The 25,580-nt window shown below is 39.9% G+C and overlaps 1 protein-coding gene across 1 annotated transcript in view; it reads right to left on the bottom strand.

The window, feature by feature from the left end:
• Btc (betacellulin) overlaps nucleotides 1-25,580 on the bottom strand; it is a 46,563-nt gene that overhangs the window by 7,319 nt on the left and 13,664 nt on the right. Inside the window, exons 2-3 of the mRNA XM_052198798.1 lie at nucleotides 16,968-17,066; nucleotides 166-283 (exon numbers count right to left, since the gene is read on the bottom strand). Coding sequence (XP_052054758.1) covers nucleotides 166-283; nucleotides 16,968-17,066 — 217 coding nt within the window. The remainder of the gene's footprint in view (nucleotides 1-165; nucleotides 284-16,967; nucleotides 17,067-25,580) is intronic.

Raw genomic sequence — 25,580 nt, 5'->3', positions numbered from 1 at the left:
GGAAAGTCTGTGTCAGTTTCTCCACAAGTTGATGCTAAGTTGGGCCCTAAAAAAGTGGCTGTAGGCAGGACCCGATGGAACTGTGTCCGAACAGATGGTAGGGTTAGCTCAGAGTTTCCAGTGCTGTCAGACCCTTCGCTCATGGGCACGGGGCCTTCCACTTACATGCAGGAGGGAGTTTGCTCGTCCACCACGAAGCGGCATCTCCCATGGATGCAGTAATGCTTGTACTGCTTGGGGCACCGAGAGAAGTGGGTTTTCAATTTCTGTCTAGGGGTGGTACCTGGAGAAGGAGAAAGCAGTATTAAGATACTAACTCCCCGTTTTATTCATTGATTCACATCTAATGTATGCCTCATATTGAAAAAAGAGCCACAAGCCAGATCCCACCCAGAGCTAACCTTCCATGCTTGTGGCATAGCCAACACTTTGCAGGACTGAGACACAGAGAGAGGAGAAGAAGCAGAAAGACTTACAGCCGTCGCTGCAGAGGGCCATTTCCCACATGCCAATGATATTAGGTCACGATTCAGTTAACAGCAATACCCACTGAAATGCTTTATATTAACATAATACATAACGACTCTGTGGGGCAGACAGAAGAGTCTGGGAGAATTTTAGATAACCAATAAAAGAAGATTTCTAAGATGCCAAGATGTCATACAGATTTCTCAGGATCCATGGGAGATTGCTTCCAGGCCCTTAAGGGGTCCCTAACCCTACAAAATCTGAACTTCTTATAGAATGCACTATAATTTATATACATAATGTATATACATCCTCTCTATACTTTAAGTCATCCCTAAATTACTTACCATACCCAGTGCAACATGAATATCAAATAAGCTATTAAGCTCTATTGTTAGTAAATAATCGCCTGCTAACCTCTAGGATAGGTTTGAGGCACAGTTGGCTGAATGCATTGGTGCAGAGCTCACAGGCTCCAAGGGCTACAATAAAATTTCAGCGGATGCCAGATTGCTGCTGAGTTTGCTGGCTGACCTGGTTTCCATGGTTGAATCACTTGACTCACAGGCTGAATGCTTGTGCGTGCCAGCTATTCTGCTCTCGTGCACACCATTTAGTGGGACTCATCAGAAAAGGCTGTACTTCTAGAAAGAACTGCACCGTGTGTCAAAGCTGGAACCTGTACAGTCTGTCAAACCACTTGGTAAGTGGGCTCCCACCTGCTGAGTGTTTTCTAACCCTTTAAGTGTGGGTTCCAAAGCATCAGTGAACAAAGTAACCTCTGTCTATTTTCAGTGGCAAAAATAGAACAAATCAAAAGTAAGCAACAGCCAGGAAAACATCTATAGTAACCATAAAAACAATTGCAGGGCACTGGGGAGAAAATGGAAAAGACTCTGAACCAGGTGCAAGCGTCAGTGTGTAAGTTTGAGCTGTACCCTTCGCTAGCTGAGTCCACAAAGATAATTAGATGTTTGGTTAATTAATTAAGCCTGGGTTTCCTCAATCTATAAAGTGAAGATGATAAGGTCCACCCTCACGGGCTGTTGAGAGGATAAACAAAGGCGTGGAAATCCCTTTTTCAAAAACACGTGAGTCCCCAGTAAATGAACTTGAGTGAGCACAGGGAGACGGATGTCATGAAGTGGGAGGGTCTTGTCAGGAGCAGCAAAAGATGCAATGGATGGAGTTAGAGACTGGGAGTGACATGTAGAGCATGAGTGACTTGATGGTGGCGTGTACCAAGGAAGCTATATGGTACCTGGGAAGCATTCTTCCCACCATGAGGCAAGGCACTGTTGACCACACTAGCATAAGATGCCGGGCACTAGGAGAACACCAAGGAATACTGGGGCATGCAGACAAGTGTGATGTGGGCCTGGACCAGGGAATGGAAAGCAAGGAGATAACTTCAAGATGTAGCAAGGCTGCTTTATGCTCCAGGAGGCCTTTCTTGATTTGCAAAGCCTTTAAATCTAAGCCATGAGGCGGTGTATCCAAAACTTCACTCATTCTTCCCGTTGCTGGGTTCCTTTATATGCACCCGACTTTCAATAAATACCACACAGAATATCATTCCAAAAGACAAATTAGCCAGCTGCTGCTGGATGCAGTGACTTAAGCAGCCTCTGCCCGAGCAAGCAGCACAAATCCATGCCAGGCTAGCGCCTACCAGCCTCCGTTTTGCTCGCTCAGCTGGCCTTGCTGGAGAAGCATGCTTTTCCCAACTCTCAGCGTCATTCGGATTTAAAACCCTTTCCAAGCCACCAGGCAGCGAATGTCTGGTGATTTCTCTACGGAACTTACAGAGCTGAAACAAATAAATCACACATCCTGACATTTAATAGCAAGTGAACAAAAACCTGTCTTGCACTATCTTTGAAATGAGGAAGTCTGTTGTCATTCTCCCTGCAAATGGCATCTAGAGGAAGAGTCACTTCTCATTGAGCATCTACCTTGGTCACATTGTCTGAAAAAGAACTGGAAATATAGCCATATTCTGACTATCAAGAGACCTGGGTGAGAGAGGCCAGCGGAGATCTTATTCCACCCTTCAGGTGCACAAATATTTACCAAGAAGGAGTTAAGAACAAAATTACCATTCCTATGACAAAATTACTCTCAGTCTCAACTCTTGTGTTTATCTCTTGAAAACTGAGTGGCATACTCCTAAAAAGAGAGCGAGGTAGTGTCCGTGGTTTTAGAGAGGAGTGAATTTAATTGCTCTTCTTCCTCTCACCTTGACCTGGTTCAATGCACTTTATCCAACTGAATTGAAGGTAAGGTGGTATTTCAGAATTTCACAGAACAATTACCTGTCAGATGGACAGGGCACAAGCATGACCTCAGACATGGAGGGATGCTACGGGTGCTGGATCTCAGTCTCTTGTGGGACACTAGCTTCGCAAGATTCAGAGGTCAACCGAGTCAGAAACAATTAAAATTATAACAGATAAGGGTATGCATGGTTTTGGCTTAAAGAGTTTGCAGTTGGGATCAGAAACCAAGACACCGTGCTTGGCTCCTACAGGTCATTCTATGAGAAGCACTTGCTCTTGTTGGGTAAGATGCCTAGTTAGATTAAATATGACAGATTCCTGTGGGCTAACCCATGGAAGAGAAGTCCAGAAGACAACTAGATAATTTAGTTCTGATATAGAATTTCCCTGGGTCTGACACATTTACAATATTAGTATGTAATTATCACATAGCAGGGTTTTTGTAACATTAGTTTCTATTCCAATAGAGCTTGTTACAAGTGTATTTAATAATTATGAAAGTGATATGCTACCAGTAACTCTCTTCAGCAGGTAACTATAAGGGCAACATACTATAATGATCATGACATTTAAACAGTTTGATATGTTAATTACTTAATTAACCATACATGTGTATATGCATGCGTGTGTGGGTGACTGAAGACATGAATGTGGATGCCAAAGAATTACTTGAAGCAGTTGATCGTCTCCTTCTATCATGTGGGTTCTAGGGTTCAAACTCAGGTCCTCGGGCTTGGGCAGTAAGTACATTTCCCTACTGAGCCCATCCCACCAGCCCAGCAATACTTACTGTGGTGATTATAAGTCTACATTATTTCTAGCCCCTTAGTTACCTAAGTAATAGAACTAGCTACAGGGAGGATGCTAAATATTGAAATAGAAGTCTTATGGGATAAAGAAAGAGAGAGGAGGAAGACAATGACTACAAATTTGTCCTTCCACATGCACATCTTGACCTGTAAAATGAAGACGCATGCCCAGAAGAGGGCATGCAAAGTCCCCACAGGACCAGGGGCTAAAGTTCCTTCCAGCCTATGAAGCTTGTCAGAGGCTTTAATAATCTACTTCTAAGCTTCTGGGCCTCTTCCCAGCAGAGGTTTCCTCCTTTTACAATCTCCTTGTGCCCAAATCTAAAGATAGTTTTATATTTTTAAAGTTAACTTTCCTTCTTATCGTACCAACTGTCTCCTTGAATTGGATGCAGGGAACATCCACAGTGCCCTTGAAGCAATGAAAAGGTTGGAATTGAGGGGATCTCCATGGGTCTATAGGAAATCCAAATGTCCTTTCCTATAGAAAAGTGGAAAAGTGCCTTTCTCTGAGCAAATGGGATCTATGATTGAGACTAGAGAAAGCTGAGAATTATGGGATGGTGCTAAAGCATGGTTAGACCATATTGACCAGGCTGGTTATTACAAAATTAAGGTTTACACAGAGAGCTGACCTGCTACAGTCTAGTAAAGGAAAAAAAAAGGACCAATCCATTTTTGCTATGGTTGGGTAAGTGTGATCAAGAGCTGGTCATCCTAAGCAATTGAATGTCACAACTTTACTATGTGTACATTGTCTATAAGACACTTCAGGTTTAGAGAAATGCATAGAATGAAAAGATTTAACTATGTCTATATTATTTATGAGACACTTTAGGTTTAGGGAACTTCATGAATGTAAAGGGACACAGAGAATGCACAGCAATGCTAAGCAAAGGACATCAGTGGTGGTTATGTATATGTTAGACCTAAGAAGCTTTAGCTCAAAACTCTGACACTAGACAACAAGAATCAAACGCAAGCCACACTATAAACATACATTCACCCAACATGAGAAATATCTAAAAATATAAAGCAAATAGTCACAGTTTTCCTAAGTAGCAACAGAATGTGTACTCCTCCCAAGTGCAGGCAGTGTGTTCTTCAGGATTAGTTAATTGATACATTTAAGAAGCCTGAAGTCATTCAAATTCCTTTCTGATCACAATTAAATAAAAATTAGAAATAGAAAATAACAGAAGGAAAAGTGGGAGGTTTGCCAGGGCAGAGTGGAGCAATGTCCTTCTGCAACGCCAGTGGGTCAAAGATGAACTTGAAAGGGAAATTGGAGAACATCTCAAAACAAACAGAATATACCAAAACATACTGGGTGCAGCAGAAACAACACTTAAAGTTTATATGACAAAGACTTACATTGTAATAGGAGACAGATTTCAAATAGATAACCAACGTCATACTTTAAAAAACAAAATAAAGAAATCAAGGCAAAATTTGGTAGATGCAAACTAAGAACAGAGATGCAAACAAATTATATATATAATTTGTTTTGCATACACACACACACACACACACACACACACACATACAGAATGAAATTTTTTTGGAGAAACAAACAAAACTAACAAATCTTCATGAATAGCTAATATCAAAAGGAGGGAAAACACACATCAACTAAAATACTAAAATATGGAGAGAAATGAACAAGGAGATATAGCAACTGGTGCCACAGAGACAAAGCTCGTTGTATAAAAATTCTATGAAAAAGTATGCACTAGCAAACTGAATGTTCTAGAAACAGTCTACCATGGCTGTGTCATAGAGAAATATAAAATCTTAGCATGTATGACTTGTGAAAAGACTGTACCTAATTTTTTTAGAAAGCCTCAATGAACAGATTTCATGGGCTTCACGGGCTAATTCTATCAAATATTTAATTAATGACAACACTTCATAAACTCTTGCCAAGATCTGAAGGGAAAATACACTTCTAACCTTATTTTACAATCTCAGTATCATCTTAACAACAGAGTCAAAGACACTACAAGCAAAGAAAGACCATCCACAAGTGCTCCGCATGAATCTGGATGCAAACTCTCAATGAAATGTTAGAAAATGAAACCACACAGTAAATTTAAAATACCATGGATTATGAGCAAATAAAATTAGCTGCAGGAGGTAAAGAAGAATGAGTATAGAAAAAGCAGTCAGATACTGAACCTCATTAACAGAATAATTGACAAGGTCAAGTGATCTCCATGCATGCAAAAAAGGCCTGGCAGTATTTATTATTCTTTCATAATAACACATTCTCAACAAACTATGAATGGGAGGACACTGCCTCAATAAAGGTTATATCATCTAAAAGGCCAGAGTTAACCATTTTTTTTATTTTTATTCGATATATTCTTTATTTACATTTCAAATGATTTCTCCTTTCCTGGAAAGTTTCCTTTCTCCCCTCCCCGAAAGTTCCATAAGCCCTCTTCCCACCCCTGTTCCCCAATCCACCCCTTCCCAATTCCCTGTCCTGGTGTTCCCCTACACTGCCACACGGAGCTTTCCAGAACCAGGGGCTATTCCTTCCTTCTTCTTGGACATCATTTGATATGTGAATTGTGTCTTGGGTATTGCAAGCCTCCAGGATAATATCAGCTTATCAGTGAGTGCATACCATGAGTGATCTTTTGAGACTGGGTTACTTCACTTAGGATAATGTTCTCCAGGTCCATTCATTTGTCTAAGAATTTCATGAATTCATTGTTTCTAATGGCTGAATAGTACTCCATCATGTATATATACCACATTTTTTGTATCCATTCCTCCATTGAGGGACATCTAGGTTCTTTCCAGCTTCTGGCTGTTATAAATAGAGCTGCTATGAACATAGTGGAACATGTATCCTTATTACATGCTGGGGAATCCTCTGGGTATATGCTCAGGAGTGGTATAGCAGGGTCCTCCAGAAGTGTAGAGTCCAGTTTTCTGAGGAACCGCCAGACTGATTTTCAGAGTGGTTGTACTAGCTTGCAATCCCACCAACAGTGGAGGAGTATTCCTCTTTCTCCACATCCTTGCCAACACCTGCTGTCTCCTGAGTTTTTAATCTTAGCCATTCTGACTGGTGTGAGATGAAATCTCAGGGTTGTTTTGATTTGCATTTCCCTAATGACTAATGATATTGAACACTTCTTAAGGTGGTTCTCAGCCATCTGAAGTTCTTCAGATGAAAATTCTTTGTTTAGCTCTATACGCTATTTTTAATAGGGTTATTGGGTTTTCTGGGGTCTAACTTCTTGCGTTCTTTGCATATTTTGGATATTAGTCCTCCGTTGGATGTAAGGATGGTGAAGATCTTTTCCCAATTTGTTGGTTGCTGATTTGTCCTTTTGATAGTGTCCCTTGCCTTACAGAAACTTTGTAATTTTATGAGGTCCCATTTGTCAATTCTTGATCATAGAGCATAAGCTGTTGGTGTTCTGTTCCAAAACTTACCCCCTGTGTCCATGTCCTCAAGGGTCTTCACCAGTCAGTTTCTTTTCTGTTAGTTTCAGTGTGTCTGGCTTTATGTGGAGGTCCTTGATCCACTTGGAGTTGAGCTTAGTACAAGGAGACAAGAATGGATCAATTTGCATTTTTCTGCATGCTGACCTCCAATTGAACCAGCACCATTTGTTGAAAAGGCTTTCCTTTTTTCCACTGGATGTTTTCAGCCCCTTTGTCGAAGATCAAGTGACCATAGGTGGGTGGGTTCATTTCTGGATCTTCAATCCTATTCCATTGATCCACTTGCCTGTCACTGTACCAATATCATGCAGTTTTTAACACTATTGCTCTGTAGTATTTCTTGAGGTCTGGGATAATGATTCCCCCAGAAGTTCTTTTACTGTTGAGAATAGTTTTAGCTATCCTGGGTTTTTGTTATTCCAGATGAATATGAGAATTGCTCTTTCTACCTCTATGAAGAACTGAGTTGGGATTTTGATGGAGATTGCACTGAATCTATATATTGCTTTAGGCAAAATAGCCATTTTATCTATATTAATCCTGCCAATCCACGAGCATGGAAGATTTTTCCATTTTCTGAGGTCTTCTTCAATTTCCTTCTTGAGAGACCTGAAGTTCTTGTCATACAAATCTTTCACTTGTTTGGTTAGAGTCACACCAAGATACTTTATATTGTTTGTGGCTAATGTGAAGGGTGTCATTTCCCTAATTTCTTTCTCAGCCTGCTTATCCTTTGAGTATAGGAAGGCTACTGATTTGCTTGAGTTGATTTTATAACCACCCACATTGTTGAAGTTGTTTATGAGCTGCAGGAGTTCTCTGGTGGAGTTTTTTGGGTCACTTAAGTAGACTATCATGTCATCTGCAAATAGTGATAGTCTTCTTCCTTTCCAATTTGTATCCCTTTGACCTCCTTATGTTATCTAATTGCTCTAGCTAGTACCTCAAGAACTATATTGAAAAGATATGGAGAGAGGGGCCAGCCTTGTCTAGTCCCGAATTTTAGTGGGATTGCTTCAAGTGTTTCTCCATTTAGTTTGATGTTGGCTACTGGTTTGCTGTATATTGCTTTTGAATTCCTGTTCTTTCCAAGACTTTAAGCATGCAAGGATGCTGAATTTTGTCAAATGCTTTTTCAGCATCTAGTGAAATGATTATCTGTTTTTTTTTCTTTGAGTTTGTTTATGTAGTGGATTGCATTGATGGATTTTCATATATTGAACCATCCCTGCATCCCTGGGATGAAGTCTACTTGATCAAGGTGAATGATCATTTTGATGTGTTCTTGGATTCGGTTGGCAAGAATTTAATTGAATATTTTTCTATCGATGTTCATAAGGGAAATTGGTCTGAAGTTCTCTTTCTTTGTTGGATCTTTGTGTGGTTTTGGTATCAGTATAATTGTGGCTTCGTAGAACAAGTTGGGTAGTGTTCCTTCTGTTTCTATTTTGTGGAATAGTTTGAAGACTATTGGTGTTAGGTCTTTGAATGTCTGACAGAATTCTGCACTAAAACAAACTGGTCCTGTGCTTTTTTTTGGTTGGAAGACTTTCTATGACGACTTCTCTTTCTTTAGGGGTCATGGGACTGTTTAGATGATCTATTTGATCATGATTTAATTTTGGTATTTGGTATCTGTCTAGGAAATTGTCCATTTCCTCCAGATTCTCCAGTTGTGTTGAGTATAGGCTTTTGTAGTAGGATCTGATGGTTTTTTTAATTTCTGCAGTTTCTGCTATTATATCTCCTTTTTCATTTCTAATTTTGTTAATTTGGATACTGTCTCTGTGCCCTTTAGTTAGTCTGGATATATATATCTGTTAAATCCAATTGGTCCAATGCTTCAATTAGTTTCACTGTGTCCCTGTTTAGTTTCTTTTTTCCTGATCAGTCCATTGAGGAGAGTGGAATGTTGCAGTCACCCACAATTATTGTGTGAGGTGCAATGTGTGTTTTGAGCTTCAGTAAAGTTTCTTTTACAAATGAGGGTGCCCTTGAATTTGGAGCATAGATGTTGAGAATTGAGAGTTCTTCTTGGTGGATTTTTCCTTTGACCAGCAAGAAGTGTCCTTCCATGTCTCTTTTGATGACTTTAGGTTGAAAGTCAATTTTATCTGTTATTAGAATGGCTACTCAGGCTTGTTTCCTGCGACCATTTGCTTGTAAAATTGTCTTCCAGCCTTTTACTCTAATGTAGTGTTTGTCTCTGACACTGAGGTGTGATTCCTGTATGCAGCAAAATGTAGGATCCTGTTTACTCGTATCCAGTCTGTTAGTCTATGTCTTTTTATTTGGAGAATTCAGTCCATTGATGTTAAAAGATATTAAGGAATAGTGATTATTACTTCCTGTCATTTTTGATGTTATTTTTATATTTGAGTGGTTATCTTCTTTGGGATTTGATGAAAGAAGGTTACTATCTTGCTTTTTCCAGAGTGTAGTTTCCCTCCTTTTATTGGAGTTTTCCACCTATTATCCTTTATAGAGCTGGTTTGTGGAAAGATATTGTGTAAATTTGGTTTTGTCATGGAATATCTTGGTTTCTCCATCTATGGTGATTGAGAGTTTTGCTGGGTATAGTAGTCTTGGCTGACATTTGTGTTCTCTTAGAGTCTGCATGAGATCTGCCCAGAATCTTCTAGCTTTCATGGTCTCTGGTGAGAAGTCTGGTGTAATTCTGATAGGTCTTCCTTTATGTTACTTGGCCTTTTTCTCTTGCTGCCTTTAATATTCTTTCTTTGTTTAGTACATTTGGGGTTTTGATTATTATGTGACAGGAGGTATTTCTGTACTGGTCCAGTCTCTTTGGAGTTCTGTAGGCTTCTTGTATATTCATGGGCATCTTTCTCTTTAGGTTACAGAAGTTTTCTTCCATATTTTTGTTGAAGATATTTACTGGCCCTTTAAGTTGTAAATCTTCACTCTCATTTATTCCTATAATCCTTAGGTTTGGTCTTCTCATTGTGTCCTGGATTTTCTGGATGTTTTGGGTTACAAGCTTTTTGCATTTTGCATTTTCTTTGACTGTTGAGTCAATGGTTTCTATGGTTTCTTCGGCATCTGAGATTCTTTCTTCTATCTCCTGTATTCTGTTGTTGATATTTGCATCTATGGCCCCTGATTTCTTCCCAAGGTTTTCTATCTCCAACGTTGTCAACCTTTGCAATTTCTTAGTTGTTTCTACTTCTGTTTTTAGATCCTGGATGGTTTTGTTCAGTTCCTTCACTTGTTTGCTTGTGTTTTCCTGTAATTCTTTAAGAGATTTTTGTGTTTCCTCTTTCATGACTTCTTCCTGTTGATTCAATTTCTCCTGCATTTCTTTAAGTGATTTTTGTGTTTCCTCTTTATTGGCTTCTATCTGTTGACCCATATTCTCCTGAATTTCTTTAAGTGATTTTTGGGTTTCCACTGTAAGGGCTTCTAACTTATTCATGTTCACCTGTATTTCTTTAAGAGTTTTATTTATGTCCTTTTTGTGTTCCTCTAACAGCATCATGACCAGTGATTTTTAATCCAAATCTTGTTTCTCTGGTGTGTTGGGGTATCTAGGACTTGCTGTTAATGGAGAATTGGGTTCAGATGCTGCCATATTACCTTGATTTCTGTTAGTAACATTCCTACATTTGCCTTTTGCCATCTGGTTATCTCTGGAGTTAGTTGGTCTTGTTGTCACTGGCTGGCACTTGAACCTCCTATGAGCCTGTAAGGCTATTTCTGCACCACAGGATGACTAGGTTCCCCCTGGCACGGATTGGTGATGTGCTTCCCTCCTTTTGGGTACCCTTGGAGCCCTGGTGTGTCTTGCCCCAAGCAATGCTATACTGGGGTTGTTTCTGTGAACCTGGTGCTGCCAGTCTGCTCTGTCAGGGAGCAAAGATGGCGGATGCTGTGGGAACCTTTTCAAGTGCTGATCTCTCTGCAGAGCAAACGACCCCTGACAGGGTTGGCACACAGATGGTCTATAGAGCTGCCCAGGCCCTGGGTGCAGGCAAAAGCCTGACAGGCTGAGACCCAAGCGATGTTAGCCTTGGGCTATGTCTGCGTACCAGGTGCTGTCTGTTAGATCTCTCTGGTGACCAGGAGCCAAGATAGCAGAGCACCCCTCCAAGTGTCATTCAGTTTGAAAGGCGGATGATGCGCAGAAGCAGATCTGGAGCAGACTGAAAGCAGAACTGAAACTTCTTGACAAGTGCTTATGTTTCTGTACAGTTGCACTAATGTATCTCTCACAGAACCTCAAGCTCTCGGACACATTCTTTGTGAGCACAATTTGGTGACTTGGTTAGAAAAGTCCATGGGATCAATTGTCCAGGGCTAACCTTATACTCAGTGGTGAAATTTTAAACGTCCCTGCTAAGACCAAGAATGAGGAAGAATACAGTCTTTTTTCTTCTAATCAACACAGGATTGGAAATAGCAGACAAAGAAATTAGAATAGAAAAAGAAAAGACATTCAAGTTAGAAAGAAACTTAAAATTATTCCAACTTTAAAATGGCACGATCTTTTATGTAGCCAACTCTAAAGACCCAACACAAAACAACATTAAACTAATTTAGGAATTCCACAAACTTCAGGGACTAAAAAATAATCTATACATAAAAGTCAGTTGTATTTCTATTAACAGACTAACCCAAAATGAAACTAGAGAAATAATCACAGTGACCACAGAATCAAAAGGAATAAAACACTTAAGAAAAAAAGAAATCAAAATTTGATATATTTTTGCAGCAATGGAAAAATAATTGGATAATCGGTAGAAAATTACAAAGGTTCCCAGCATTCTAGGAGGCAGAGGCAGGAGGATTTCTGAGTTCGAGGCCAGCCTGGTCTACAGAGTGAGTTCCAGGACAACCAGGGCTATAGAGAGAAACCCTGTCTCAAAAAAGCCAAATAGAAAATTAAAATTACAAAGGTTCACAAATCATAACAATCTTGAACAATAAGAAGAAAGTTGGAAGCAATTCTTAATTTCAAAGAGCATGCACAAAGCTATGAAATAGGATATAGTCATACAAACACAGATACATAGACATATAGAAGAAAATCAACAACCTACAATTCAATTCAAGTGTATATAACTAATTAAACTGCACCAAGGGTAATAAGAAGACAAAAATAAAGAAAGACTAGAATAGGCTCTTAAATAAATGAAATTGTTGCAGTAGTGTCACACATGCCTTGGTGATAACCAATAACTCTCTAATTGGACCTACAACACACTCAACAAGAGAAAAGTCATATGTAGTATAGAACTAGTGAAATCACAGATCTTGGAGGGGAACCTACTACCTCACTTTAAAAAACCAGCATAATCCCTAACAACATTCTAAATATTTTCTTTTATACCCACGGGTAAGTATAGTTCTTACTCTCCATCAAGGAAGCCTCTCTGCAACAGAAAAAGACCATTCTAGAAAATTATAACCAATCAAAATGCAGAGATGTGGAGCACAGGCCTAAGAGATACATCTGCAGTCAAGCTCTTTCACCTTAGGCTCAGGGAACATTGCAGAAGGCAGGGGAAAAAACCGGTAAGAGCCAGAGGTATGATTGTGTCTATTAGAAATGTCAGAAGCTACACCTATGACGCCTTACCAAAATGTCAGCCTAATGTGACCTGCCCAAGAATAAGATCAGTAAATATGCTAATATGGAAGAGGAGAAGTTCATGAGGCTTCAACCCCAAGACAAAGACCTTCAAGCAATTACAGAACGATGAGAAAGGATGTTAGTCTTCCCCAGGGAAAAACATAAGGATTGGTTATCCAGTACCAAATGGTCAGCCCTGAAACATCTATGCAAATAGCTTTGTACAGTATGAACAGGTTATAATTATATATTTAGTAACATGTATATGTGTTCATATGTTATAAACACATACATGCAATAACAGTTAAAGAAAAGCCACAAATTTGAAAGAGGTGATGGCATGCATGGGAAGTGTTAGAGAGAGAAAAGCGAAGAGGAAATGATATAATTGTATTATAATCTCAAATAATAAATTAAGCTCAAAAACTAATATCATACAAAAAGAAAGAAATTTGATTCCTTCCTCACATTATTCACAATAGCACATTCAAAATGGGTTATGGATTCAGGTTCCTCACATTATTCACAATAGCACATTCAAAATGGGTTATGGATTCAGGTAAGATCTGAAACTAAAATTCATATAAGAGATCATAAGGGAAACCTTCTTGATGGCTATGACATCAAAAGTATAGGGTCAACAAACATGCCACTCAGCCAAGGAATCAGCAGAGCCCAAGGCAAACTATGGGACAGGAGAAAATATCTCCAAATTGTACAAGTTATTGATACCTAAAATACATAAGAGACTAGTCAACATCTTAATACTCAAAATGGGACTATGGAATTAAATAGGTATTTTACCAAAGAAGACTTACACATGCTCAACACACACACACACACACACACACACACACACACACACACACACATACAGAAGAAAGAGAGAGAGAGAGAGAGAGAGAGAGAGAGAGAGAGAGAGAGAGAGAGAGTCACACACAGCTGCTTAATATCATGGATACTAATCCTAAAGATCTAAAATCGAGAAGCCAAAGAGACATTTGCACTCCGTGTCCATTGCGCATTCTTCACAAGAGTCCAGTGTAGTTAGAACCCAAGTGTCTATTGATGGCTGAGTGAATTAAGAAAAGACAGCATTTACACTGAAGCAATAGCCATTGTATAAAGGAAGAAAACTCTGGAATCCATGGCAATCTGAATTCACCTGAAGAACATCATGCTAAAACTAAACAGGGCATTCACAAGGGATTAGTCCTGTATGATCCCACTTCTCTGTGCCTCTGAAGTCAGCAAAATTCACAGAAGCCAACAATAGAATCATGGTTGCCAGCATCTGAGGAGATTATGGGGAGTTTCTAGACAATAGACATAAAGTTAATTAAGTATTGAATTAAGAATTGAAACTATCTGTTACGTAACTTCAGTCTTTCAATAACAACTGTATAATGCACCCTAGAATGTGTTCAAAAGTGGAACTGTTGAATATATTTACTATTACATTAAAATTAGAAGAAAAATCATTAGGATTATGGCAAGGAAGATTATTGAACACTACCAATCATAAGATTATGAAATAATTTCCCAGGGATAATGTGGAAAATGCCATCATTTATAATATTTGAAACTAGACTGAAGAAAAACATTCAACTATATACCATTGGCCTTGTCATCCTAACAAGGGTGACAGGACAAGGCCCCCATCAGCATGACCTAAGACACCAGTGGAGTCCATGGCTTATGAACATCCTTCAACCCTCCCACAGCTCTGAAGGATGAACTAGGAAGACTGGGCCAGAACCAGTGACTCACAGGAGGGAGACTTACTCAGCATGTTCCTGGCTCTGTGACAGTCTTCCCGGGGGACTAGTCAGCCAGTATTCACATCTGTGGCCATGCTTCCAGCCCAGGGAACAACCCAGGGAATGCATCATGCCCTTATCCACTATATCCAGATATTTAAAGTGGTCTGTAAGGTTTTTGCCCCTAAAATTAGAAGGAAGTCTTGTAGAGGTCTAGATCACATAAATCTCCATAGGACCAAAAGCAACTTAGGTCAGCCAACAACAGGAAGTAGTGTTCCAAGGACCCAGTCTGGTATGCAGCCTGTTACCCAGCCTAACACCTTTGAGAATATAAAATCAAGCATCTCCAAGACAAAATATGAAAATACTGTTTTCTTATTCCTTTTTGGGGGTATGGATTAGACAAAGAATAAAAGGATGGATGTATCAAGAATTCATGAATCCAAGCCAACATACCACACAATGGAGTGTGGAGTACCACACGTCTGTGACACCAGGTGAAATGGTTAATCCCTGTTGTGAATTCCACAGAACTCCAAATCACCCAAGAAACACAACCCTGGGCATGCCTATGAGGATGTTTTCACAGAGATGTAACTAAGTGGGGGTGGGGGGACACCCATCCTGAATGTGTGTGGCTGCACTGGTCCAGTACATACAAAGGCAAAAGCTAGGGGGCGCCAGTGTTCACCTTCCAATGCTTCCTAACCGTGTATGATGTGACCAGCTGCCTCAGGCTTCTGGGACCACTGCTTTAGCCATCCTCCATCATACCCTTTTTTTTTTATTCGATATATTCTTTATTTACATTTCAAATGATTTCCCCCTTTCCTGACTCCCCACTCCCGAAAGTCCCATAAGCCGTCTTCCCTCCCCCTGTTCCTCCATCCACCCCTTCCCACTTCCCTGTTCTGGTATTGCCCTACAGTGCTGCACTGAGCCTTTCCAGATCCAGGGGCCACTCCTTCCTTCTTCTTGGACATCATTTGATATGTGCATTGTGTCTTGGGTATTGCAAGTTTCTAGGCTAATATCTGCTTATCAGTGAGTGCATACCATGAGTGTTCTTTAGTGATTGGGTTACCTCACTTAGGATGATGTTCTCCAGTTCTGTCCATTTGTCTAAGAATTTCATGAATTCATTGTTTCTAATGACTGAATAGTATTCCATTGTGTATATATACCACATTTTTTTTTTATCCATTCCTCCATTGAGGGACATCTGGGTTCTTTCCAGCTTCTGGCTATTATAAATAAGGCTGCTATGAACATAGTGGAACATGTGTCCTTATTACATGCTGGGGAATCCTCTGGGTATATGCCCAGGAGTGGTATAGCAAGGTCCTCTGGAAGTGTCATGCCAAGTTTTCTGAGGAACCCCAGACTGATTTCCAGAGTGGTTGTACCAGCTTGCAACCCCACCAGCAGTGGAGGAGTGTTCCTCTTTCTCCACATCCTCACCAACACCTGCTGTCTCCTGAGTTTTTAATCTTAGCCATTCTGACTGGTGTGAGGTGAAATCTCAGGTTTCTTTTGATTTGCATGAGCCCACACACCTATGGCCACTTGATCTTTGACAAAAGAGCTGAAAACATCCAGTGGAAAAAAAGATAGCCTTTTCAACAAATGGTGCTGGTTAAATTGGAGGTCAGCATGCAGAAGAATGAGAATTAATCCATTCTTATCTCCTTGTACTAAGCTCAACTCCAAGTGGATCAAGGACCTCCACATAAAGCCAGACACTGAAAGTAATAGAAAAGAAACTGGGGAAGACCCTTGAGGATATCGGTACAGGGGGATAGTTCCTGAACAGAACACCAATAGCTTATGCTCTAAGATCAAGAATTGACAAATGGGACCTCATAAAATTACAAAGTTTCTGTAAGGCAAAGGACGTCATCAAAAGGACAAATCGGCAACCAACAAATTGGGAAAAGATCTTCACCAACCCTACATCTAACAGAGGGCTAATATCCAATATATACAAAGAACTCAAGAAGTTAGACCCCAGAAAACCAAATAACCCTATTAAAAATTGGGTACAGAGTTAAACAAAGAATTTTTACCTGAAGAACTTTGGATGGCTGGGAAGCACCTTAAAAATTTTTCAACACCATCATACCTTTAAACTGTGTGCCAAAATAAATCCTTCCTTCCTAGAGCTGCTTTTATCAGGATTTTGTCAAAGCAGCCAGAAAAGTAACTAAGACCCTCAGTCTATGTTGGATAAGCACAGAGGCACAGAAACCAAGGAGAGTGAAGTTCAAATCACTGAGTTACTGTTTATAGGCTGTGTGACCTTCAGTGAGATAACCTTAAGGGAGTTTCATGATCTGCTTAACACTATATCAAATCATTCTTATATTATTATTTAAACACATAAAATATAGTATATTATTTTTTAATTTTTTTGTCACACTTAGAAAACCCTTACAAGTAATGAATGAAATATTCATGCAAGTTACTTAATACAGTACCTACTATAGTATCATACATACACAGAACCACCTAGTATAATGAAAACTATTTAAAAAGGATTGAGAATTTGGGGAGAGTCAGGTTTCCAGGGCTAACAATGAAGCATGAACGTTACCTGTGCAGTTTTCCCCAGGAGCCCCACAAAGAGAGCCATTGGTGTCAGGTGTTCTGGTTGTGTTCCCATCTGCTACCACACAGTGGAGAATCGCAAGACCTGCAGATTCAAAACAGAATCAGAAAACAAACTTGAAACATTGTTTGATGTAAAATGTCCCCTAAACACCAGGACACAGTGTGGAAGGCAGTAAACCTGCGACTTCCACTGCATGCTGTCCTTTCCCAACCAAGAAGAGGATCAGGGAGAACCATGTCTTGTTCAGCTCAGTGTAAAGACAGAATTTTCAAGTCAGTATTACTTCCGGTACTCACACAACTTCAGCGAGGAGATTTGACTGTAGCCGAAGTAGAGGCTCATCACAAAAGCAGAGAGTAGAGGGATGTGAGCCCAGTCACCAGATAAATGTGAATGTGCAGGGAGAATAAATAATGAAGCCCCCAACAAAGGAGCTAATCCATTCCCTACAGCCACAATGCTCTGCTATTTCTCAGAGCTTAACTTGCAAGCATACATCCACTGGGGAAGATGGCAAACAGATATATAAATCCTTGGGGAATTTTGTCTTTGGTATTAAACCAAGGTTTTGTGCATACTAGGCAAGCTCTCTGCTACCAACTTATAGTCTCACCACAGCATGATGATTTCTTAAGAATTCTAGGTCCCTTAATGTAATAATCTCTAATGAGAAGTGTGTTTTGGTAGGACCGGTTGAGAAAAACAATAACGGGTTCTTGTGTTAATCCTGATTCAAGTATGAGAAGTCATATACGGGACAATCAAGGAAAGAAGCACTGTCTGGATATTAGATCCTACTAAAGAACTGCTGTAAACATGTCAAAATACAGTAATGGCATCATGCTTTATATTAAGAATGAGTATACCATAAATATTTTTAAATATTTCTTAATGAAAGAAGGTAGCTGAAATTCATAGTAATAGTAGTAGTAGTAGTGGTAGTGGTAGTAGTAGCAGTATCATGATTATTTTTTGATATTAACAATCAAACCCATGGGCTTTGGAATGCTGAGAAAATGTTCTACTACTGAGCCAAACTAGCCTTGAGCAAGACGAGGAAAGGCGAAGATGAAGTAGAACTTGAGACATGTTGATAGTTATCAGAGCTGAATGTTGGATGGGTCAGGGTTATTATGCCAGTCTTTCTGGTTCACATCTGTCAGAAATGATGAAAGAGAGGCTGAATAGGAGAGGGTAGATGACACAAGAAGAGGAACAGAAAGATGGCTTGGGAATTGGCTGCTCCTTAGTTCAAGACCTTGTTGACAGTGTTAAGAACATGAAGTATGTGTTAAGGATACAGATCACTAAACACACCCTGGCATACACTTAGTGCTCAGTAAGTTGCCGCATTATCATGCAGCTGACAGGAATAATAGGCATTATACATCTGTCCAACAGTTTCTAAGCAACGTGTTCTCCAATTCCACTCAATTCAACAAACAAACATGAGCCTTTGGAAACAACCAGGTGGATAGGAGACACTTGACCCTCAAAGATGCTATGAAGCTGCACAGCAGATAGTGGGCCAAGCAATTAACCATGACACAAAATGACAGCAGTGTGCCAGGAAACAAATCATAAAGTCAAGACTTTCCAAAACACTCTTTATAACTGCCCCTTTGCCACTTATCAAATTGGAAAACATTGTTTTAAAGACAAAGAAAGTGCCAGTTGTTGGAGAAATTGAACAGAAATGGAGACTCAAATCCACTGGTGATGGGCAAATTTACCTTTGTTTTCTAGAGGACAATTTAACACAAACCATCAAAACAGAAGTAACTAAACAGAGCAATTTCTCATACTCAGTAATTACAAATGAGTAAGCTCTCCTATGGAAATAGCACAGGACATGTACAGAATAGATTACCTACAAAGGTCTCTGGGTGATATACGTTAGAAATCATTACAAGTTACTTAAAGGGGAAGCTGGGGGAGATGGCTCAGTGGCTAAGAGTTCTTGCTAGGCAATCAAGAGAACCTGAGTTCCGATCAGCAAAACCATAAAAATCCAGGCCACCAGCCTAGCTCTAGGTTCTGTCAGGGAGTATGATGCTGAATGACTAAATGATAGGATTGGATACCCAACATCATCTTCCAGCTTCTTTGAGGTTGTAACACACACACACACACACACACACACACACACACACTTATCTAAGTATATAGCAATACAGAATTAATTAAGCATATTTGGCCTACTTTCCTGCAATAAAATGCTAACCAATCATGAAAATGATGTTAAAAATTAATAGTACATCTCAGTACACTTCCAAATAATAAAACAGACTGTGAAATGATGATGATGATTTAGTGTGGTAGTGGTGGTGCTGGTGGTGGAAATGGTGTGTGTGTGTGTGTGTGTGTGTGCCCACGTGTGCATGTGCACATGCATATAAAGTACATTTCTTCTCTTATCTAAATAGCCAAAAGGTAGGTAAACAGGTGCTTGATCCAGCTAGTTGGAAAATCTTTTCTTTAATTTTTCTTATCTTTACTTTTCAATTTTCCTAAAAGAACATTTTGGTTTTTTGCAACAGGATTAAAATGAGTGAATCTTCTTTTTAAAATCGTGACTTGATCACCAAATTCTGTTATTTACACATTTTCCTCCAGAACTTGCTCCTCCCTTCCTACTTAGAACATTGGAAACAAACACGTGTAGGTTCCTCAAGCCCAGGAACAATACAAGACTCATCTTTGTAATCTAAGTACCTAACACAAAAATATGATGCATAAAGAGTTAGTAAATAAACAGTCTAGTTTGAAAATGTTTTCAAATCCAAAAATCTCAGCAGCAGATTTTGGTGGGAAACAATAAAACACATTGAATTCATTTCTAAATTCCAGTTCAGAGGAGGCCTTAACTCTATAGTTCATTTACTCTGATAGTTCAAAAAAGAAAAAGAAAAAGAAAAAGAATAGAGAGAGAAAGAGTAAGAAGAGGACAGACTGAGAAGATGGCTCAGTCGGCAGAGAGCCACCCACACAGCTATGAGGACCTGAGTTCTAATCCCTTGGCAGCTGTGGACAATGTCCGCATAGCAGCACGCATCTGAAACTCTGGAGCTGGGAAAGAGTGAACAGACAGGAACCCACGGAGCTGGCTGCCCAGCCTGTCTAGCCAGTCGGTGAGCTCCAGTTTCAGTGGAAAACACTATCTCAAAAGTAAGATGGAGAACAACAGAGGAAGATGCCCAACATGGACCTTAGGCCTCCATGTGAACACATAAATGCACACAACGAGTATCTACACACATAATAATTGTAAAAAAAAATTAAAGAAGGAAGAAGAGAAGAAAGGAAGGGAGGGAGGGAGGGAGGGAGGGAGGGGAGGAGGGAGGGAAGGAGAGAAGTACTGATGGAGGGAGGTCACTCTAAGGAAGGTCTAAGTCTAGTAGAGAGTCGATATCTAAAACTGAAAGGGGAAACATTTACTTCTCAGGATTTTTATAAAGTTTAAGTTTTATGAGAAAAAAATAGCTTAGAGTACTTTACAATTTTTACCTAGCTGCCTTTATTTGTATAATTACTTATAATTCAACCCATTATTCTCCTCTTCTAGCTAATGGAGGGAACATTGATTGCATTGAGACTGTCTAATTATTCAGACACTTGATCAGACTAAGTCCTGTGGCCAGGCTCCTTTGACTAATCCCCACCCTACCTTCTGCCCTCAGCTGACAAAAAGGCCAGCAGCCTTAGAGGTAGAGACAGGGCCAGGAAAGGTGGTCAGTCTCTTCTGACAAGCTAGCATCCCGTGTAAGAAGAGTATACAAAGAAGCCAGCATCCCATGTAAGAAGAGTGTACAAACAAGCCAGCATCCTGTGTAAGAAGATTGATTGTACTGAACAGGATGGCCTCTACCTCTACCCATGCTGTCTTTAGCTAAGAACCAGGGGTCATGAACCTAGATGAGAGAGAAGTATTTCCTTGACCTGATCAGATTCTAGCAATTGAGAGAAGGCACTTCTTCTCACATGAACCTAGTCCTTCCATTTTTAGAGCACCTTCCTCCCAGGACCTGGCTAGAACCGTGACTCAGGAGGCCTTTAAGTACCACAGACCCCATCACATTTGTTGTGCTGATTTTAGGTCATCACGGGACTATGGATTGATGACGCTTAAGAAGAGGCTAAGGAATCAGTAGCGCATTCACAAAACCCATTACCAAACACTACAGGCTACTTTACGAAGAACACTCTTGTTCCAACTATTAGTCAACAAATACTCATCAAGCTCTTGTGCTTGGTACTGATGCAGAACCCTGAAGGCCCAAAGATAAAAATACCATGGCTAATTTCGCCAATCTCATATTCTGCTTTGAAAGATGTGCACGTCACCAAAGTGCTGTATATTCAGCATAGTGAGAGACAACACAAGAGAAAGTGCCAAAGAGAAGCAACTGCCTGGTGGCAGAGCTTGTGTAGAGAAGCCCAGGTCTATGATGAGTTTTTAATGAGGAATAAATGGCTCTTAAAGTATCAATTAATTACTTGCTAAAAATATGTGCAAGCAAAATAATCACTGTGTTTTCCTGTTGCAGCAGTGGTTAGCATCCACATGGTCATAACATTGCAAATATTGATCATTTCTCACAAAAGCTGTCATAAAATTTGAGGCAATAATTAGCCAGCATCCACTAGCTAGGTCACGTGGTAGTGGTTAATCAGTTTCTAACACTCACTGATTATCTGCTGTCAGGGTAGTCATGCTGGCAAATAGAACTTGATCATGAAAAAAAAAAACCTGGAAAAAAAATCTTAGGAAAATAAGACCTTAAAAAATTCTACTTCACTGTTTAAGGAAATTCAAGTTCTAACTTAAAATAACTAGAAAGCAGCCTGTGGAGTTTTTATTGATCACACCGTTGACCTCTGGGGCTGGATACATCTTTGCTGTGAGAGGTTGTACACTGTAGGCTGATTAAGTGACCTTGACCTTTACCTTTTATTTGTCAGTAGCATCCAGTGCCCCACTGCCCGCCACACCTGAACTGCCAGTATGTTTTTAAAATATCTGTATACCACCAAATGTCCCTAGGGTCAGGGGAACTACTCCAGGTGAGACTCAGTCTGATTCTCTCCAACCCATTTTATATATTTTAATCTAAAGTACAGCTTGTATTTTTTACCACATCCCTTTAATGTGAACCAACTGCACACTGCACAGCCTTCAAGACTAATTGTGACCTCATACGGTCTTTTAAAGAGTCACCATCTCATGAAAAGGTCCCAGAGTCAATAATTAGTTCACTATGTGACTTTGAGCTAATGGAGAAAATTTCTATTTCCCAAGAAAACCTTGGATGATAGGTTTTCCGCCCATCTCATAATCTATTTTATGAAAATCAATGAAAGACAAGAAGTTTTAAGTTTTAAGAAGCTCATAAAAGTTACCAATGTATTTGTGAGATAGAGAATGCATTGTGTTTAGGGGAAATCAAGGAGAAAAGTTGGGGTTAAGTATCTAGAAAGAATACAACTCTCAATCAAAACCATCACAGATTATATTAAGTTACCAAGAATTCTGAAGGTTTTTAAATATACTACCAACTCTGAACTCACAAACTATCCTTTCAAAGCATCCACCAAAGCCATATCTAAATTTTCAGTGGCGGGATCCTGACTGCTCTATGATAGGGCAATCTCAAGAGCAACCGTGTATGCTGCCACAGTCATTCGATCATTCAAACCTCGGTCTGAAGCACCTTTCTCCACAACTGTACAAACACCTTTGTCTGTGTAACTCATTTTTCTTGCCATTTCTCTTTTGGATCACCTTAAAATAACCATAGCCTCTCTTTCCCAACGGAGATTATAAAATATTTCTATCAGGCTACTAAGTTGCCCTGTGGAGCTTTCTTTTCTCAAGTTAAACATGAGAGTGGGTGGGGTCCTCAGCCCTAACACTTTATTATTTAGTAATGCATAATCTATCGGCCCCTCTGGGCTGTCACATTAAATAATGAAGTTTTATTCTACCATCATAAAACACACCTATGAATTTCTTGTGTGGCTAGGAAGCAGTGTCTGGATGGACATGTTTTTCCTCTGTTTCTCTTCTCTTTTGCTTCATCTTTTGAATTTCATCTAAGCAGACAGGAGATAGATATAGATATAGATATAGATATAGATATAGATATAGATATAGATATAGATATAGATACGGATACGGATACGGATACGGATACGGATGCGGGTGCGGATGCGGGTGCGGGTGCGGGTGCGGGTGCGGGTGCGGGTGCGGGTGCGGGTGCGGGTGCAGGTGCGGGTGTAGATGTACATGTACATGTACATGTACATGTAGATATAGATAGATATATTTCTTTTTACAATGTATTGTATAAAGCTTTAACTTTCAAAAATTCAGAACATTTTCTTTCGCTTTTGAATTTTTTAAATTGAGCCTATCAAATATTCCACTTCACATGGCCTATAGAATTTCTCAGGTGCACAAAAAGAAAACAATAAACACAGAATAAAATAAAGGCACATGTTTAGCTAGTCTTGCTGTGTGACTAGAAGTTGAGTTTTTATTTCTGGAGGTAGTTTTAAAACTATTAATTTTCCTCATAAAATGCAAGGAAGGGGGAGAAGAAATCCAGCCCTTCTTCAGCTGAGTCCCAGCCCATCTTCATTAATGCACTTGGAGATTGTCAAGTTAAAAAAAAAAAAAACAGAATGTATTAAAGTCTTATCCCCCTCAGTCAGCATGGGCGATGAAGTCAGTGGGGACAATACACGCATTGAGAAGGAGGCCACCTGACAGGCTCATGACAGTCTCAGTGTCAGTGCTGGTGCTGAGGTAAGAAGCAGGCCAGCTGGATCAACTCTTTAAAACGATCATATATGACCAGCCTACCCCACACGTGCATGTTGTATTTGCTCATCTATGAGCTGAATTTTCCATTTTGAAAGCCAAGAACATTTTTATTTTAAATACAAATATCAGAAAATGTTCATTTATTTCTCTCTTTTTTATTAGATATTTTCTTTTTTTACATTTTGAATGTTATCCCCTTTCCTCGTTTCCCCTCCAAAAACCCCCTAACCCATCTCCCTTCCCTCTGCCCATTAACCCATGCACTCCTAATTCCCTGTCCTGGTATTCCCCTACACTAGGGAAATGAGCCTTCACAGGTCCAAGGGCCTCTCCTCTCATTGATTTCCGACAAGGCCATCCTTTGCTACATATGTGGCTGGAGCCATGGGTCCCTCCATGTGTACACTTCAGTTGGTTGCTGCTTTAGTCCCCGGGAGCTCTGGGGGTATTGGTTGGTTCATATTGTTGTCCTTGCTATGGGGCTACAAACCCCTTTAGCTCCTTGGGTCCTTTCTCTAGCTCATCTATTGTGGACCCCGTGCTCAGTTCAATGGTTGGCTGAGCGCATCCCCCTCTGTATTTGTCAGGGATTGGCAGGGCCTCTCAGGAGACAGCCATATCAGGCTCCTGTCAGCAAGCACTTATTGGCATCCACAGTGATTTCTGGGTTTGTTGACTGTATATGGGATGGATCCCCAGGTGGGGCAGTCTGTGGATGGCCTTTCCTTCGGTCTCTGCATTTATTTCTCTCTTAATGATTAAAGACTTCTTAGCTACAACGCAGGTCCCTGCTTATCTACTGAATTCAATTTCTTCTAAAAGACCAATTTTTAAGATTTGAGCCATACTCCATGTTCCATTAAGGACTGGAAGACAATGTCATACCCAACCCCTGGGGCTTCATTAATATCAAAGGGAAACAGCACTGAGCAGTCTGACAGGAGTAGCTCTGGGATCACAGGGAGCAGGACTTGAGTTCTAGATCTTCCTTTTAATTGATAGATTTGTGATTATTGTTGTTGCTTACCATGAAGCTTCAGAGTTCTCTGTGTAAACCCAACTCTCATGTCAAGACACAAACTTAGTTGTGTGCTTAAAAAAAGATGGGGAAGGGAATTAGACATTTTAGCTACAGTAAATGCTTTTTGCACTTACAGAAAGCTGTATCCTCAGCCTCATACATGGCAAATGGGAATTGACTAATGTCTACATTTTGAATGTAATTTCACTTATACATAAAATGTTTGATATGGCAACAACAAAATATCAATGCATATACATATATATGCACACACACACACATATATATGGAGAGAGAGAGAAACAGAGAGAGAGAGAGAGAGAGAGAGAGAGAGAGAATCTCTATAGTGTGCTCTGTAGTCAGTGAGAAAGATGGTGTAGGAGAATCTCCATGTGTTGTTTCTTTCTGCTGTTTCTGTTTGTTTGGCTTTGTTCTTAAGATATCTGACATTAATAGGTCTTGGCTGATTAATAGCTCTATGGGGTCTTTCTCGTGTGTTGGGTCTTTGTGTTCTTGGCGTAGCTCTGTGAGTCAGCACACTACATGAGCTAAGGTTTCCGACTTGGCTGGTTGAGTCAATGGCACAAATATAGTTGATAAGGTCAGATCTGAGACAGTACAATTCAGTAACGATAAACTAAATCATAATCATTTCTCTAGACTCCAAAAGACACAGCTAATAACGGTTGTTTATAGTTTAAATCAACACAAGGAGGAAAACTATAAGCTTTGGAGGACTTTTCTGTCT

This window comes from Apodemus sylvaticus, chromosome 11, assembly GCF_947179515.1.
Source record: "Apodemus sylvaticus chromosome 11, mApoSyl1.1, whole genome shotgun sequence".
NCBI classification, from domain to species: Eukaryota; Metazoa; Chordata; class Mammalia; order Rodentia; family Muridae; genus Apodemus; species Apodemus sylvaticus.
The sequence above is the reverse complement of the archived record's forward strand: the minus strand, read 5'-3'. Positions and strand labels throughout refer to the sequence as shown.